The 15,856-nt window shown below is 39.8% G+C and overlaps 1 protein-coding gene across 1 annotated transcript in view; it reads left to right on the top strand.

Annotated features, from left to right (window-relative positions):
• Nucleotides 1–15,856, top strand: part of LOC136384195 (ATP-dependent translocase ABCB1) — a 93,027-nt gene that overhangs the window by 14,891 nt on the left and 62,280 nt on the right. Inside the window, exons 4-7 of the mRNA XM_066354296.1 lie at nucleotides 2,249–2,420; nucleotides 10,254–10,305; nucleotides 12,591–12,782; nucleotides 13,200–13,371. Of these exons, the coding sequence (XP_066210393.1) occupies nucleotides 2,249–2,420; nucleotides 10,254–10,305; nucleotides 12,591–12,782; nucleotides 13,200–13,371 (588 nt within the window). The remainder of the gene's footprint in view (nucleotides 1–2,248; nucleotides 2,421–10,253; nucleotides 10,306–12,590; nucleotides 12,783–13,199; nucleotides 13,372–15,856) is intronic.

Genomic DNA, 15,856 nt, shown 5'->3' with positions numbered 1-15,856 from the left:
CAATGAGAGACCCCCTCATCATGATAGTTGCCTGTTAACCATCTTCTCTTCCTTTACTTAAAAATTTATTATTTTGTCCACTTTAATAAAGTCTCTAAGTGCAGATAAGTGGTTTCTGCCCATCTCTTCCTCCTTGTTTGTGGTTTTTGGTTGTTTTTTTTTAGGATGTAGATGAATGCTTAGTTAAGACAAAGTAAATAATGGTAAAATGTAGCCATGTTTCAATGAAATATAAAAAAATTGCCCCCCAAAGCTTCCTTAAATGTTTTAATTTGTAAAGCTGACAATGTTTTTATATTATATAGACTATATCATTAACCCAACCTTAACCTCACTCAGCTGCATTTTTAAGAGCTGGAAAAATTTTACTGTGAATAGCTAGCTAAGTATGTATTAGACATCCTTACACTAGACTTCAGTTTATACTTATTTTATAACTCAGCTTCACCTCTTCTTTTCTGCTTTCTGGACTGCTGTTAATTACCTCCAATAACTATTCTGCTCTTTATTTCTCTGCTTGTAATTTCAATATTTATTCCCACTTCTTATTATTGTAAGTTCCTTGTTAGTTAACTTTTGGATTGGTTTCTGTCTCTTTGTGGGGTATGTGTTAGTTCTAAAATTTTACTTTCTGTTGCTGTGTCCTTTATCTCGATATTGATCTTTCTTTTGGTTTATGTGACCTGCCTAGACCTGTGACTTTTTACCCAGTTTCCTCCCCACAAACCTGCTGACAGCAACTGCGTTATGTATCCACACAAGAGCACCTGCCAGAGATACCCACAGCTGGCTTCACCCTGTTTCTGTTTACTTTCATTTGTTTTTCTTTTGGTCCTTAGCTAATTCCTTCAGTTACACAGGTGAAAGGAATTGTTTCCCAGGTGAGCCTTCCAAAGAGGACCAAGCTCATTTCCCTTATTGTACCCTCTTTTTGTCACCTTTTAGAGTCAGAGAAGTCTTGCTTTTCCTCTTGTGATTGGTCTCCAATGAAAGAAATGTAGTTCTACACTTGTCAGTCATGATGGCCATATTCTTTTTATTTTATTATTTTATTTTTTAATTATTTTTTAATATTTTTTTATTTATTCATTTTTTCAGAGAGGAGAGGGAGAGACAGAGAGAGAGAAAGGAGAGACAGAGAGAGAAGGGGGGGAGGAGCTGGAAGCATCAACTCCCATATGTGCCTTGACCAGGCAAGCCCAGGGTTTCGAACCAGTAACCTCAGCATTTCCAGGTCGACGCTTTATCCACTGCACCACCACAGGTCAGGCCATGATATGGCCATATTCTGTCTTCTCAGGACATCTGTTCTTTGACAAGCATGCATCTTAAGTCATTATTTTCTTTTTACTTCTCACTACTGAGGCCTAAGTACATTAAAATCATTTTACATTTATGCTAATGCCATTATGCAGCAGATCTGTGACTTAAGGCATTTATTTATTTATTTATTTATTTATTTATTTATTTATTTATTTTTGAGGAGGGGAGATAGTGAGATAGACTCCCATAGTGCCTCAAGCGAATGCACCTGGCAACCCCCATCTGAGGCCAATGCTCAAATCAACCAAACTATTTTTAGTGCCTGAGATTGATGCACTCAGACCCAGTGAGCTATCCTCGGCACCCAGGGCCCACACTGGAACCAAGTGAGCCACTGGCTGCATGAGGGGAAGAGAGAGACAAGGGAAAGAGGGAGAGGAAGAGAAGCAGATGGTAGCTTCTTGTGTGTGCCCTGACTGGGGATCAAACTTGGGACATCAGCATGCTAGGCTGTTGTTCTACCCACTGAACCAATCAGCCAGGGCCTTAAGCCACTTTCTTAAAGTAACAAAATGTGTTTGCTCCATAGGGTCCTCAGAGCAACCATTGACAATCAAGATTTTCTTTGACTAAAAACTCTTGAGATAGAAAGTAGCTCCTACTATTGGAAATCAAAGCAACAAATATTATTTCTGTTACTGTACCATTAAAGATTTTTATAGTTTCCCAGAGAAATGTTCAGTCCTTCTCATGAAACCTCATATGTAGGAAAAGAAGACATTCTCAATTCTATATGAACCTGTAGGTCAGAACTCAATAGAAGATCCAAGTGCCCATTTCTAATTAGACTATTGCAATAGTTTGGCTTAGACCAGGGTGGTAGCAGTAGTAGTCAGAGAAATGTTTGGATTTGGGGTGTATATAAGTAAAGCAAACCATTTATGAAACTGTGCTAATTGTTCCAATTCTCTACATTTTCTCTTAGTTTCGCTATTCAAATTGGCTTGATAGGCTGTATATGTTGCTGGGCACTATGGCCGCCATCATTCACGGAGCAGGACTCCCACTCACGATGCTGGTTTTTGGAGACATGACGGATAGCTTTGCAAATGCAGGAAAACTAGAAAACGTAACTTTTATAAACATGACCAATCAAAGTAAGTATTGTTTATGGTACTGATATTATTAGAAGCTTGAAGAAAAGTCAACCACTCAGTGATATTACTAAATATGCACTAGTGTGTTTAATGGCGGGGTCTGAGCTATAGTTCATATTTGCAATGAGTTTGATAAGATAATATTCACAAGCATTAGGATGTACAGTGGAAGTGCTGGTAGAGATATGTAGAAAAAGAGAGAAGTTCTATGAAGTCTGCAATATCCCAAGAAGTTTCAGGAAGAAGAATAAGAATCATTAGGAACTCAGTAAAACTCTGACATACTGGATATGAGTGTAAGACACAGAGGTCCAGGACAATTCTAAAGTTTATATTCTGGTAAGGTGGATGCAGTTACCATCAAACTAAGATGAAGAAGGTAAATGGGAAAGCAGGTTTGGGAAGTAAATATCAGAAATTTAATTTTGGACCTTGTCATAGGCTGGGCTTTTTGGAAACAGATGCTAAAATGGAGAATTGGAGCTTCAGAAGAAGAAGAAAAAGAAGAAGCAGAAGAAGAGGGAGAGGGAGAGGGAGGGAGGGAGGGAGGGAGAGAGAGAGAGAGAGAGAGAGAGAGAGAGAGAGAATTTAGGATGGAAGAAATGTTAGCTTGTTTCTGTGCTAATGGAAATGATCCAAAAGAGAGAAGAAGGCGATGCTTTGAGAGCGAGGGCAGAGATTTGCTTTCTTCAGTGATATCTGTGAGAAAGGACAGGATTGAAGGCTCAAGAAGAAATATTTGGTTTAGGTAGGAGTGTGGGTAGTCAGTCACCTGCAATAGCAGGTGGGAAGAGAGGGTATCTGAGTGACAGTGCCCAAAGATGGATAGAGGAGGAGGTGAGAATTTGTGAAAGTTTCCTTTTGATTACTTCACTTTGTTTGGTGAAGTTGGAAGCAAGACATTAGGGTGATAAAGAAAGGAGATATAAAATATCCTCTAGGACAATGGGAAAGTGAGTGGACTGTTAGAATACTTTGGGTGTGAACATATATACTCTCTCACTTTCACACTTGATGGAGGAGGGGCTGGTGAACCTTGGAGCTTCCACATCAACTTTGGTCAGGCATTGAATGATTTAAATGAAGCTATTCAAAGACTTAAAACCTGTGTGCACTCAAGTGGTAAAAATGTTGCAAATGCCTGTTTGAAAATACACTTGAGAATGCGGTGATACCATGTAGCTTTCACAATGCCTTCAGCCTTTCAGCCTTATGTCTCTGATGAATACCATGAATCCGTTCTCCAGGAACAGCCTGTAAAATATTCATAACAATTTGGGGTATTTATGGATCCTTTGATACCTGTCTGTGGATCCTTAGAACCCCTTCTTTATATTCCTAAAGAGCACATAGTTTATACTAAGATAGGGCTTCAACTCTGTGGATGCCCAAAAATTTTATTGTATGTCTGAGGTATGTAAAATCCTTGAACATTTATTATGTCCCTTCACGGGATTCAAAGGAACCTACCAGAAGAGTGGTGCCAGCTCTGAATTGGCACCTTTTCTACCATTCACCCAAAGGGGAGAGAGCAGCAAAGGTTTTGATGCTGGTCCTAGAAACGAGGGCAGATGAATTCTCGGATGCTTCTGGAGGGAGATCAGCCTACTAACTCCTGGGGCTCCAGACTCCTTCAGACCTCCCCCAGTTGGAACCTCAGAACTTTTCCATGTGGTTAGACGAGGTTCCAGAGACTCCTTGTTGGACAAGAAGTACTCCTTCCTTGAGATTTGCATTTGCTAAGTAAGGTTCTTGAAACCTTGAGAGTTTTAAGCTAACCAGAGGATTTAACTGGTTTCTAAATCCTATTTGAGAGCCAATCCTTCTCTGCTGTGCACTAGGCCCCTCCTCAGCTTTCCCATCTGACCCCTCGCCCTGCTTATCAGACACCTGCCTTTGTCCTGCTGTAATATTTTTGTTGTGGACCTGGTTTTCTGACACTCAGCTCCCAATTGTCGCAAGCCTTTGTCTTTGCCTTAGCCTTAAAAGCTCTGATGACTTTGTCCTAGGGAACTCCACTCTGTGAACAAAGATTAACCATTGCTGAGGTCTGGAAATGAGCTAAGATAAGGTGACTGTGATTTTAGGCATTTTGTGTTGAAGGTGACAGGTTAGATACAAGTGTCAGTGACATTCAGGCAGCTGAAGAAACGAGAGTGAACTTTGGTACAAAGAATAGGACTAGAAACTTGGCAGTGTTTGAGCTGAGGGGATGCGAAATCTTCTGGGACAGGATATGGAGAAAAGTACAAGGAATGGGGGAGCCCTAAGCTGTGAGGAAAAACTCAATTAATAGCAATAACGAAAGCGAACATTTAGTGAGTGATAAATAGATATTTCAGCAGTGGTACCTTGTAATGTGAGGGTTGACGCCTGAAATTCAAATGGTTTCCTGCTTGTGCAGAATCCAGTGAGATTAGAAAAAAATAGATGGTCTCCCCACTGTCCAGAACAGCTCCTAGCAGAAAGGCTCTGTGTAAGCTGCTTTGAAAACCACCTTTTAATATAATCTCATTTAAATGATTATGAAATCACAAATCTATCCATGTCACATACATTCTATTTATACTGGTCTTAAATATTCATTGAGTAGTTAGAACTACTAAACATAGTGAAGTATAAATATTTGGGTCCAGTGGGATCTGTAAATGGCACGGAGTCTTTAGTCAAAGTGGTGGGTACTGTTTAGTTGTAGGTTTCCTTGAAGTCTTGCTTGGGTTTAGAAAAGATTTTCCTTGCCAGGTACTAAGGTAATGGTCTACTGCACGTTTTTTAATCTTAACATATATGAGATAATTTTATATAAAATAGGAGACCAGTTGGACTATTCTGATATATGGTCTACATGTGTGATGGTTCTGTGAAACCACTTGTGACTCTTTGGAACAGGCTAGGTTACAGCAGAGAGAGCAGGCTGCGCACTGAGGATACAAAAATAAACAAGACCTCCAGTTCTCTAGGCGCTCACACCAATGGGTGTGATATAAACCATCACACTTCTAATATTGACTTTGTAAATTGGATCATGTGTCAATTATGATGGAATTCTATGACAAGGTTAGTTCACCTGCTAGGGGAAAGCCATTCGAGAGGAGGTCATATTTGAGTCCATTCATGGAAGGAGGAGTCTTTTCTAGGAGAAAAATTATGATAAAGGCACTCCAGGTGAGAGTGCAGAATGAATGAGGGCGTGGAGGAAGAGCTGTCATCAGTTCTCTAGGGCATCTCTTCTCAGGATTTGGAAAATATTTTTAGTCTAAAACAGTAGAGCTTGCAAAGAAGTCAAAGACCTGTATTCTGAAAACTATAAGACATTGAAGAAAGAAACTTAAGAAGATGCAAATAGATGGAAGGCTATAACTTGTTCATGGTTTGGAAGAATTATACTGATAAAATGTCCTTACCTAAGAAATATGCAGATTCAATGTGATTCCTGTTAAAATACCAGTGGCATTCTTTTCAGAATTAGAACAGCTAATCCTAAAATTTATGTGGAAGCACAGAAGACCCTGAATAGCCAAAGAAATTTTGAGAAAGAGGAAAATGGGAGGTATTATAATCCTTGACATCAGACTACAGTGTAAAACTACAATAAAACAGTATGGTGCTATGGTACTGGCATAAGAAACAGATATCTAGGTCAATGAGAGAGAGAGCTCAGAAATAAATCCTCACTTATATGATTAATTAATCCATGACAATTTAGGCAATGGGGTAAAGACAGTCTCTTCAATAAGTGATGTTGGGAAAAATGGAGATATACATGCAAAAAGAAGAAGAAGAAGAAGAAGTTTGGACTACTTTATTATATACCACATACAAAAAACAAGCTCAACACGTATTAAAGACTTAAATGTAAGATGTGAAACCATAACACCCCTAGAAGAAAACATAAGCAATAAACTCTTAGACATAGTTATTAGCAATAACTTTTTGGAAATATTTTTTGCTGGGGCAAGGGATAAAAAAGAAAAAAATGGGGCTAGTTCAAACTAAAGTGTTTGCACAGCAAAGGAAACCATTAACAAAATGAAAAACAACCTACTGAATTGGAGAAGATACTCACCAATGATACATTTGATCAGGGGTTAATATCCAAACTATATAAGGAATTTATACAACGTAACACCAAAAAAAGAAAGAAACCAATCCAGTTTAAAAAAAATGGGCAGAGGACCTGAATAAACATTTCTCCAGAGAGGACACACACACGGCTAATATGCATATAAAAGGACGATCAACATCACTAATCATCAGGGAATTGCAAATTAAATTCACAGTGAGATATCACCTCACACCTATCAGAATAGCTTTCATCAATAAGGCAACAAATAACAAGTGCTGGTTTGTCTAGATTTGGTAATGATACACACTAGTGATAATTAAAATACATTTTAGAAACATTTCTTGGCTAGCTTGTAAAGATAGAATATCCCTAATGAGAGATCTTCCAGGACTGATTAGGAGAAAAATCCTTACTCAGCTACTTAATATCCTGTTTTATTTTTGAGAATATGGAACAGAAGCAATCTTAAAACTGATAAGGAAAAAAATCAGTCCGGACACTTTTATTGTTGCACTGACATAGCCTGAAACCCTCAACTCTCTTTGCTACGTTTGCTGTCGCTGCATCTCTAATGCTTCCTTACTTTCTGTGTTACCCCGAACTGCGGCCTTCCCCAGGGTTCTTTCTGTGCTTGGTTGCCATGTTCTCCTTACCTGCCATCCTGTCCTCACAGATAGGGAGAGATTTTTTTTTTCTTTCCTGAATTTAGCAATGGCCTCTAGCACATGACTCCTAAATCTTCAGACCTAAACTCTCTCCAGAACTGGAGAGCCAGTCTGAATTATTGGCTATCTTCAATTGAATGTCTCAGGTACCACAGAATAAAAACCTTCAAAACTGAACCAACCTCTGACCTCCTCTGTGGCTGACTTCTTATTTCCCACCATGATGCCACCATTCTCCAGGTGCTCACACTTGAGATCTTGATTGATTTTTATTTTTACTTCTCAATTTCTGTTCCACCAGTACTAGGATGTGTAACTTCTCCCTGTCTAAAGCTTGCGGGTACTGTCCATCTTTTATCTTTTGTATTCTAATTTCGGTCATCTTCCCTTACGTAATTACAGTCCCTCAAGTCTCATTCTTTCCTTGTTTTTGTTAATCTTTTGACAAAAAGATTTGCTGGCAGCTAAATCATCCTAGACCACACCTCTAATTATGTTCTTTCCTGCTCAAACCACTATATGACTACCAGTTTTTACACTCCATACCGGTGGGGCCCAGATTATCTTTCCAGCTACATAGCCACTTCTTTCCATTCCCACACCACCACCCACACTCCATTTGACCTTGATAACTCATTCTTCAAACTTGCCATGGACTTTTGTCCATGTTGTTTCCTTTGCCAGAAAATGTTTTTCTCCCCTTTCCCATCCCTGTCAAAATCAGAATCATTGGAACCAGCCCTTCTCATATTTATTATAACAAATTTTCTAAGTGATTACAAAATTATAAGTGTAACTCCCCAAAGATCCAGCAATCTTGGTTATGATGATCCTATAAAAATATTTACCATATACTTATATACAGTGTGTTCGTAAAGTCATGGTGCACTTTTGACCGGTCACAGGAAACCAACAAAAGATGATAGAAATGTGAAATCTGCACCAAATAAAAAGAAAACCCTCCCAGTTTCTGTAGGATGATGTGGCAGCATGTGCGCATGCGCAGATGATGATGTAACACTGCGTATACAGCGGAGCAGCCCACAGTCATGCCAGTTGAGATGTGGACGGTACAGAGGAAAATTCAGTGTGTTCTGTGGCTCACTAAATTCGAATCCGTGACCAAAGTGCAACGTGAATATCGGCGCGTTTATAACGAAGCACCACCACATAGGAATAACATTACTCGGTGGGATAAGCAGTTGAAGGAAACCGGCAGTTTGGTGGAGAAACCCCATTCTGGTAGGCCATCAGTCAGGGACGAGTCTGTAGAGGTTATACAGGATAGCTACCTAAGGAGCCCTAAAAAATCTATGCGTGAGCCCACATCGAACTGCACTGAATAGGTATGAAACTGGGAGAGTTTTTCTTTTATTTGGTGCAGATTTCACATTTCTATCGTCTTTTGTTGCTTTCCTGTGACCGGTCAAAAGTGCACCATGACTTTACGGACACACTGTATATGTATGTAGGTATGTTGAATGCAGCATTGCTTATAAGAGTAAAATATTGGAAACAACTGAAATAGATGTAATTTTGAAAAAATAGATATGCATATAAATGTCCATACTGACATGAATAATTGGCCACTGAATTTGGACTGTAATTCTATTTTTAAAAATAAACATGTATATGTATTTGTGTATTTGTACACAGGTATACAGAAAAGAAAATATGAAAAATATACACCAAAATATTGAACAGTGATTATTACGTGTGTTGGTAGAGGAGGGGTATTAATGTTTTAATGTACCTTATCTGACAGTGTTAACATTTGCTAATACTATGTGATAAATTCACTGGGGTTTATTATATTATTCTTTATATTTTATTTATTTTAAATAAAAATATAAACTGCAGAAAAGCAGTGCTAGATTTTAAATACTAAGTGTTTTAGTGTCAATTATACACTAGTACTTATTTATCAGGACAGATACCCTAGAAAAGATTTTTCTGTCATCTGTGAGCGATACTTCGTATATTCAAGTATACCAGTATTGCTGCTTACAGACTGTTTCTTAGTAAATGTTGGTTTTCTCTTGCAAATAAACTTCATTGGATTTAGTTTGTGTGTATGTGTGGTTGGTTGCATATGGCCATCAGCAAAGAATTGGAATGGATGTTGTAATGTTTGCACACAATTGAAACCGAATCAGTTTGAGCTATTTTTGTATAAATTAAGTAACAGAAATTTGATTTATTTTTTCATATGTTTATTTTTTTATTATTATTATTATTATTTTTGTATTTTTCTGAAGCTGGAAACGGGGAGAGACAGTCAGACAGACTCCCGCATGCGCCCGACTGGGATCCACCCGGCACGCCCACCAGGGGCAATGCTCTGCCCACCAGGGGACGATGCTCTGCCCCTCCGGGGCATCGCTGTGCCGCAACCAGAGCCACTCTAGCACCTGGGGCAGAGGCCAAGGAGCCATCCCCAGCGCCCGGGCCATCTTTGCTCCAATGGAGCCTCGGCTGCGGGAGGGGAAGAGAGAGACAGAGAGGAAGGAGGGGGGGTGGAGAAGCAAATGGGTGCTTCTCCTATGTGCCCTGGCCGGGAATCGAACCCGGGTCCCCCGCACGCCAGGCCGATGCTCTACCACTGAGCCAACCGGCCAGGGCCTCATGCTTATTTTTTTTTTTTTTTTTTTTTTTTTTTTTGCATTTTTCTGAAGCTGGAAACGGGGAGAGACAGTCAGACAGACTCCCGCATGTGCCCGACCGGGATCCACCCGGCACGCCCACCAGGGGGCGACGCTCTGCCCACCAGGGGGCAATGCTCTGCCCATCCTGGGTGTCGCCATGTTGCGACCAGAGCCACTCTAGCGCCTGGGGCAGAGGCCACAGAGCCATCCCCAGCGCCCGGGCCATCTTTGCTCCAATGGAGCCTTGGCTGCGGGAGGGGAAGAGAGAGACAGAGAGGAAGGCGCGGCGGAGGGGTGGAGAAGCAAATGGGCGCTTCTCCTGTGTGCCCTGGCCGGGAATCGAACCCGGGGCCTCCGCACGCTAGGCCGACGTCATATGCTTATTTTTAATGGAGAACAAAGGGTCATAATGATATATGTGTTCTTTTTTTCTTTCTTCCTTTCTTTGGTGCTCTAGGTATGCCTGACAATATACAACTCTTCAATGATCTGGAAGAGCAGATGACCACGTAATTCGACATTTTTCTTACTATTGTTAAGCTTTTCAGAACCTAGACTGATGTGGCAATGTTTAAAATTTTGCATATAATCAAGTTTTGAAGAGACAAATACCATTGTTAGTTTTCTAGAAGGATATAATATAGAATTTACTTTTAAGAAAATAATTTGCCACATACAATATATATATAATACTTAAGTTAGGGTTAAGCCTAGATTAGATTCATATATGCATTGTTAAATATTAGAATATCGTATACAGGGAAATTAGATTTCAATGTGTTCTTTTAAAATGTAAAATTAAATTAATCACATTATCGTCAATGGCTTTGTAAGTATTAGTTTGCTTCTTGGATATTTTCAGTAATAATATGATACAATAATGAGATCAACCAACAGGATTTTTTTTTAACAGCATGTAATTCTATTCAATGAAACAAAACATTTTAGAATAAATTTAATCACTCTAACCCTTAGTAACCTCAGGGAAGCTTTTGTTAATGATTTACATATTTTGTAGTTTATACTGAAGAACAGTTTATAAAAGATGTCCAAAGGTATGAATTGGTGAGTCAGAAGATAATAATTCCACGTTTTCCTATAAGTGATCGAGTAGTTTTAAACAGACAGGAGACACTTGATCAGTTTTTGAAAGATGAGAAGCAAGTTCTTCCAATATTCATATGGATAGGCTTTTTTTTTTTTTAATGTTGGGGAAAATAAAACTGTCCTATAATCATCTTATAAATGCTTAAACATAAATATATTTTGTTTGAGTAAACAGACATGATTAAAATTACATTAACTGATTCTCAAAGCATGAGTTCTACTTGTAAAATAGGATTTCTAAGCTGTCTTGCCAGATCGTTAACACTTAGATAATATGTAATTATTGAGTTACCTATTAACTAAAATATAATATTTAAATTAATATTTGAATTACACCTTTCCTGATAAACATTGTAAATTACAAGGTGTAGCTCTGGGAAGATATGTTTGCCAGGATTCCTGCTGAGTTGGACACTGAGTTGTAAACAGTAAGGTTAGATACTATCTGGTTATTACATAACCATTTTTATAGCGTTCGTATGGTTCACACAAACATTTTTATTTGAAGATGCCAAGTAATGAGCTTTAAAAAACTAGGAATATTGATATATTATCATTCATTTTAGATTGTCTAACTTAAAAATTAATTGCTTAGTAAAACCCAAGAATTGTTTGCATTCTTAAAAGAAGACTCACAGCAAGGAAACATACATTTAATATTTCTAGGTGAGCAAGGGTCTAGTTTTAGAAGATGCTCATGTTTTTTATTGACTACTATTTGATCATTAAGAATTTTAGGATAACTCATGATGATCAGTTGGGCAGATGATATAAAAATACTTTATCAACTTATATTTGCAGCACTTTAGTTGTTCATTGATTGCTTTCTCACATGTGCCTTGACGGGGAGGGGGGTGGTATTGCTCCAGCCAAGCCAGTGACCCCTTGCTCAGTCTAGTGACCTTCGGCTTCAAGCCAGTGACTTTTGGGCTCAAGCCAGTAACCCCACACTCAAGCCAGATGAGCCAGCCCTTAAGCCGATGGCCTCAGGGTTTCAAACCCAGGTCCTCAGTGTCCCAGGCCGATGCTCTATCCGCTGCGTCACTGCCTGGTCAGGCTATATAAAAATACTTTTTATTTTCATTTGTTTTGCGGCATCCCAGCTCTGCCAGATTAATAGCAAAAAGGCCAGGGGACCATTTTTATCTCTTGGTTCCACATTCTGGCAAGTCCTGTCATTTCTCTCCAGTATCCAAAGTGTGGAGAACACCTCCAGGTGCTCAGCAGCTGATTCTGAGGTGATACAAGCAGATAGGACAACAATGGTAGATGTTAGCTGATGCTGTCATGCTTCAAGGTGCCACACAAAACCTTCACAATAACTGGCATTCTCTGAGTGCATACTATGTGCCAGGCACAGCCCAAGTATACTACATGCATTACTGCGTTCCTATTCTTATATCCATTTTACCAGTTAGAAAACTAAGCCTTAGAAAGGTTCAGCAGCATGCTAAGATTACACAGCAGGTAAGTGAGGAACTAGAGCCAGAGCCAAACCACCCCTCCCACACTTACAATGTCACAGACGTAGCTGGATGTCAACCATCAACTCTGTTCATTATAGCCCTTCTTATTTGTTAAGGATGGCAAGATAGCCAGATAGCGGAAAAAGTAAAAATGACTGGTCTCTTTGGAAAAGATGCATTAATGAGGAAACAGTCTGTGCAGTGTTTTTGTTGTTTTTCAGGTATGCCTATTATTACACTGGAATCGGTGCTGGTGTGCTTGTTGCTGCTTACGTGCAGGTTTCATTCTGGTGTCTGGCAGCCGGAAGACAAATATATAAAATTAGAAAACAATTTTTTCATTCTATCATGCGACAGGAGATAGGCTGGTTTGATGTGCATGATGTTGGGGAACTTAACACTCGGCTCACAGAGTAAGTACCTAGTTTTATGTTGATCTCAGACATGGTTCTTATCAAAGTGAAAGAGATGTCATGAGATCTGTTAGGAGATGTTTCTGCATCACTTAGAAGTAATTAATTAGGAGACTAAATTCCTTCTGAGCAGCGACCATGTCGTATGCATCTTCTTGTTCCTGGAATAAGAGGCAGGACAGGAGGGGACCTGCATGACTAGCACTGAATGAGGAACTGCACTCGCCAGACAGAGAGTCCTCTGAGAGCGTGCAGTAGAGCAAAACAGGATACTTTCTGGGGCTAGAGCTGAGCAAGATCCTACATGTAAACTAATCTGTCCCACACTCAGGCAAACCGGGAAACAACTGGATTGAGGAGAAGAGGTTTGTGTTTCCAGTTCTGACGTTTATCTCTAACACTATCTTGTCCTTTTAGTGATGTCTCCAAAATTAATGACGGAATTGGTGACAAAATCGGAATGTTCTTTCAGGCAATAGCAACGTTTCTCACTGGCTTCATAGTAGGATTTACACGTGGTTGGAAGCTAACCCTTGTCATTTTGGCCATCAGTCCTGTTCTGGGGCTGTCAGCTGCCATCTGGGCAAAGGTAGGTGACGCCTGAGAATGCGGGCTCTCAGTTCTTCCTGCCCACTCCCACCCGGGGAAGCCTGTTTTTACCAAATGATAACATTGACTCTGTACTTGATATGTGGTCTCAAATCTCCTGTTCATACTCAGTGGAACGAGCAGATGCCACCTCACTGAGTTCTGCCCCTCCTAGGACTTCATGCCATCCTGGGCCATGGGGTTATTTGGGGAGGAGATGAGAAAGAAAGGAGTAGGTCTCATATCTTGTCCTTTGCCTTCTTTTAAAAGGTACGCTCAACTCTTACAGAGCTGCGTTCTTTAGCTGACAATTCCACATTCACACGGCAGAGAGAGACTCAAGTTCAGTGAACAGCACGTGTCCCTATCAATTAACCGTATTGGCTTTCATGTGTTCGAGTTTGTAGATTTTGATCTGTAAATCAGTGTTACAGTTTTGTCATCACTGTAAATGGTTGTTCTAGGTTCCTATATATTTAAATCCATTGGTATGAAAATGATGTTAAGAACTACTTCCTAGTCTCACATGCTTGTAAGTCCTAAACCTGCAGTTCTCTCTCTCCTTCACAAAAGCAGAGTAAAACTTATTTTCCCTTTTAAGGCTGGGTGTGATGTTCATCTGAAACTAATTTGGTGGTGCAGAGATTGGCCAAGTATGTCATTTCTGTTGGGTTCACAATGTAAAGAAGGTACTACACATTCATGTGGCAAAAGAATATCAAATACAAGAAGGCCAACCAAAGCCAGCGCTAACAAAAGATTAATCAGGCTATAAGGCATTAAGAAGTTTTGGATTTTTGACTCCACAGGATGGATATTGTTTTGTTACTGCAAACAGTAACTACCATTTATCGAGCATCTACTATATCAGGCAAATATGTGTGTTATCTTTCTGCAGTATAGCGATTAGGCCATTTTACAAAAGGAGAAACTGAAGTTTTGAGGAGTCTGTTAATTTGTTGCTCAGAGTAATGTAGGGTTTAAATGGTGTTCTTGGTGGTTAAATCGCATATCTATTATAGTCAGCTGATATATTTGGCAAAAGCTCTCCATGTTAATCAATTTTTCTATTAGAATATTAAGCAAGCCTGACCTGTGGTGGTGCAGTGGATAAAGCGTCGACCTGGAAATGCTGAGGTTGCTGGTTTGGAACCCTGGGCTTGCCTGGTCAAGGCACATATGAAAGTTGATGCTTCCAGCTCCAACCCCCTTCTCTCTCTCTCCCTCTCTCTCTCCTCTATAAAAAAAATGAATAAATAATAAATAAATAAATAATTTAAAAAAAAAGAATATTAAGCAAGTCAGGTGGCCAACTGTTTGTACCAGTATTTGTTGATAAACTGTTTAAAATGTATTGATGTCCATTCCAGTTAAGTGAGGAAAACAGACAGTAAGTTAATCTTTTATTAATTACTTATGCAGTGCTTCAGATACTGTTTGTTTGATAATATTGAGCCCTAGGCTTATTAATAGAGACATAAGTTTTAATCCTCACTCTGCCATAAATTTTGATATAATTTCAAACACCTTTCTTCAATTCTCTGGTTGTCAGCCATTTTAAAAGAAATGGGGCCCAGTCTGGGAAGCCTCTTTGTCCCTGTGAGCCTGAGGCTCTCCTTCCCGTCCCAGAGGCACCAGAACAAGAAGGCAGAACAGGAAGGGACCCAGTCACAGCAAGCTTCCTGGTCCAGGAAGCCTTTCAGATGTGCACTGGGGACCCCTTCCCTCTCCCAGAGACACTGGAGCAGCTAGAGGACACAGAGAGCAGAAACCACTGTGCTCCGCCCCCAGCAGAAGCTGCCTGGTGGTCTGACCTTGAGAAACCGCTTGCACGTGCTCGGGTAGCAGGAGCAGGGGTAGTAAGAGTCCCCGCAGGTTGGGATACATCATGCTGACCAAGAGAACACCGCAAAGCCTCTGAGTGCTAAGTTGCCACTAGAACCACAGCTCCCAAAAGTAGGCCAAAATTAGTACAAAATAACGTTGAATGGGAACTGTAACTGACAGTTCTTTAACAAAAAAAGTAGGCCAAAAATTGCATGCTAAATCCAAAGAGGGTTACTGCTTGCTAAAATAAAAGGTTTGAATAGGACTCAGAGTCTCCTAATAATAGTAGTCAAATTGTGCAGGATACAATGAAAAGTTACTTCTCACACCCAGGACCAAGAAAACCACAACTTGAATAAGAAAAATATAAGAAACAATTAAGAGACACCAATATTGACATAAATCAGATGCTAGCATGATTTGCTACAAAATTTAAAATAGCTCTCATAAAAATGTTGTACTAAGCAATTACAAATTCTCTTGAAACAAAAGAAAAAATAGAAAACATTTGCGATAAAATGGTTATAAAGAGAACAAGGCCCAGGCAGGTTGGCTCAGTGGTAGAGCGTCGGCCTGGCGTGCAGGAGTCCCGGGTTCGATTCCCAGCCAGGGCACACAGGAGAGGCGCCCATCTGCTTCTCCAACCCCCCCTCCTTCCT

Source organism: Saccopteryx leptura, chromosome 12 (assembly GCF_036850995.1).
Source record: "Saccopteryx leptura isolate mSacLep1 chromosome 12, mSacLep1_pri_phased_curated, whole genome shotgun sequence".
Taxonomy (NCBI): domain Eukaryota; kingdom Metazoa; phylum Chordata; class Mammalia; order Chiroptera; family Emballonuridae; genus Saccopteryx; species Saccopteryx leptura.
This window is presented reverse-complemented; position numbering and strand designations above follow the sequence as displayed.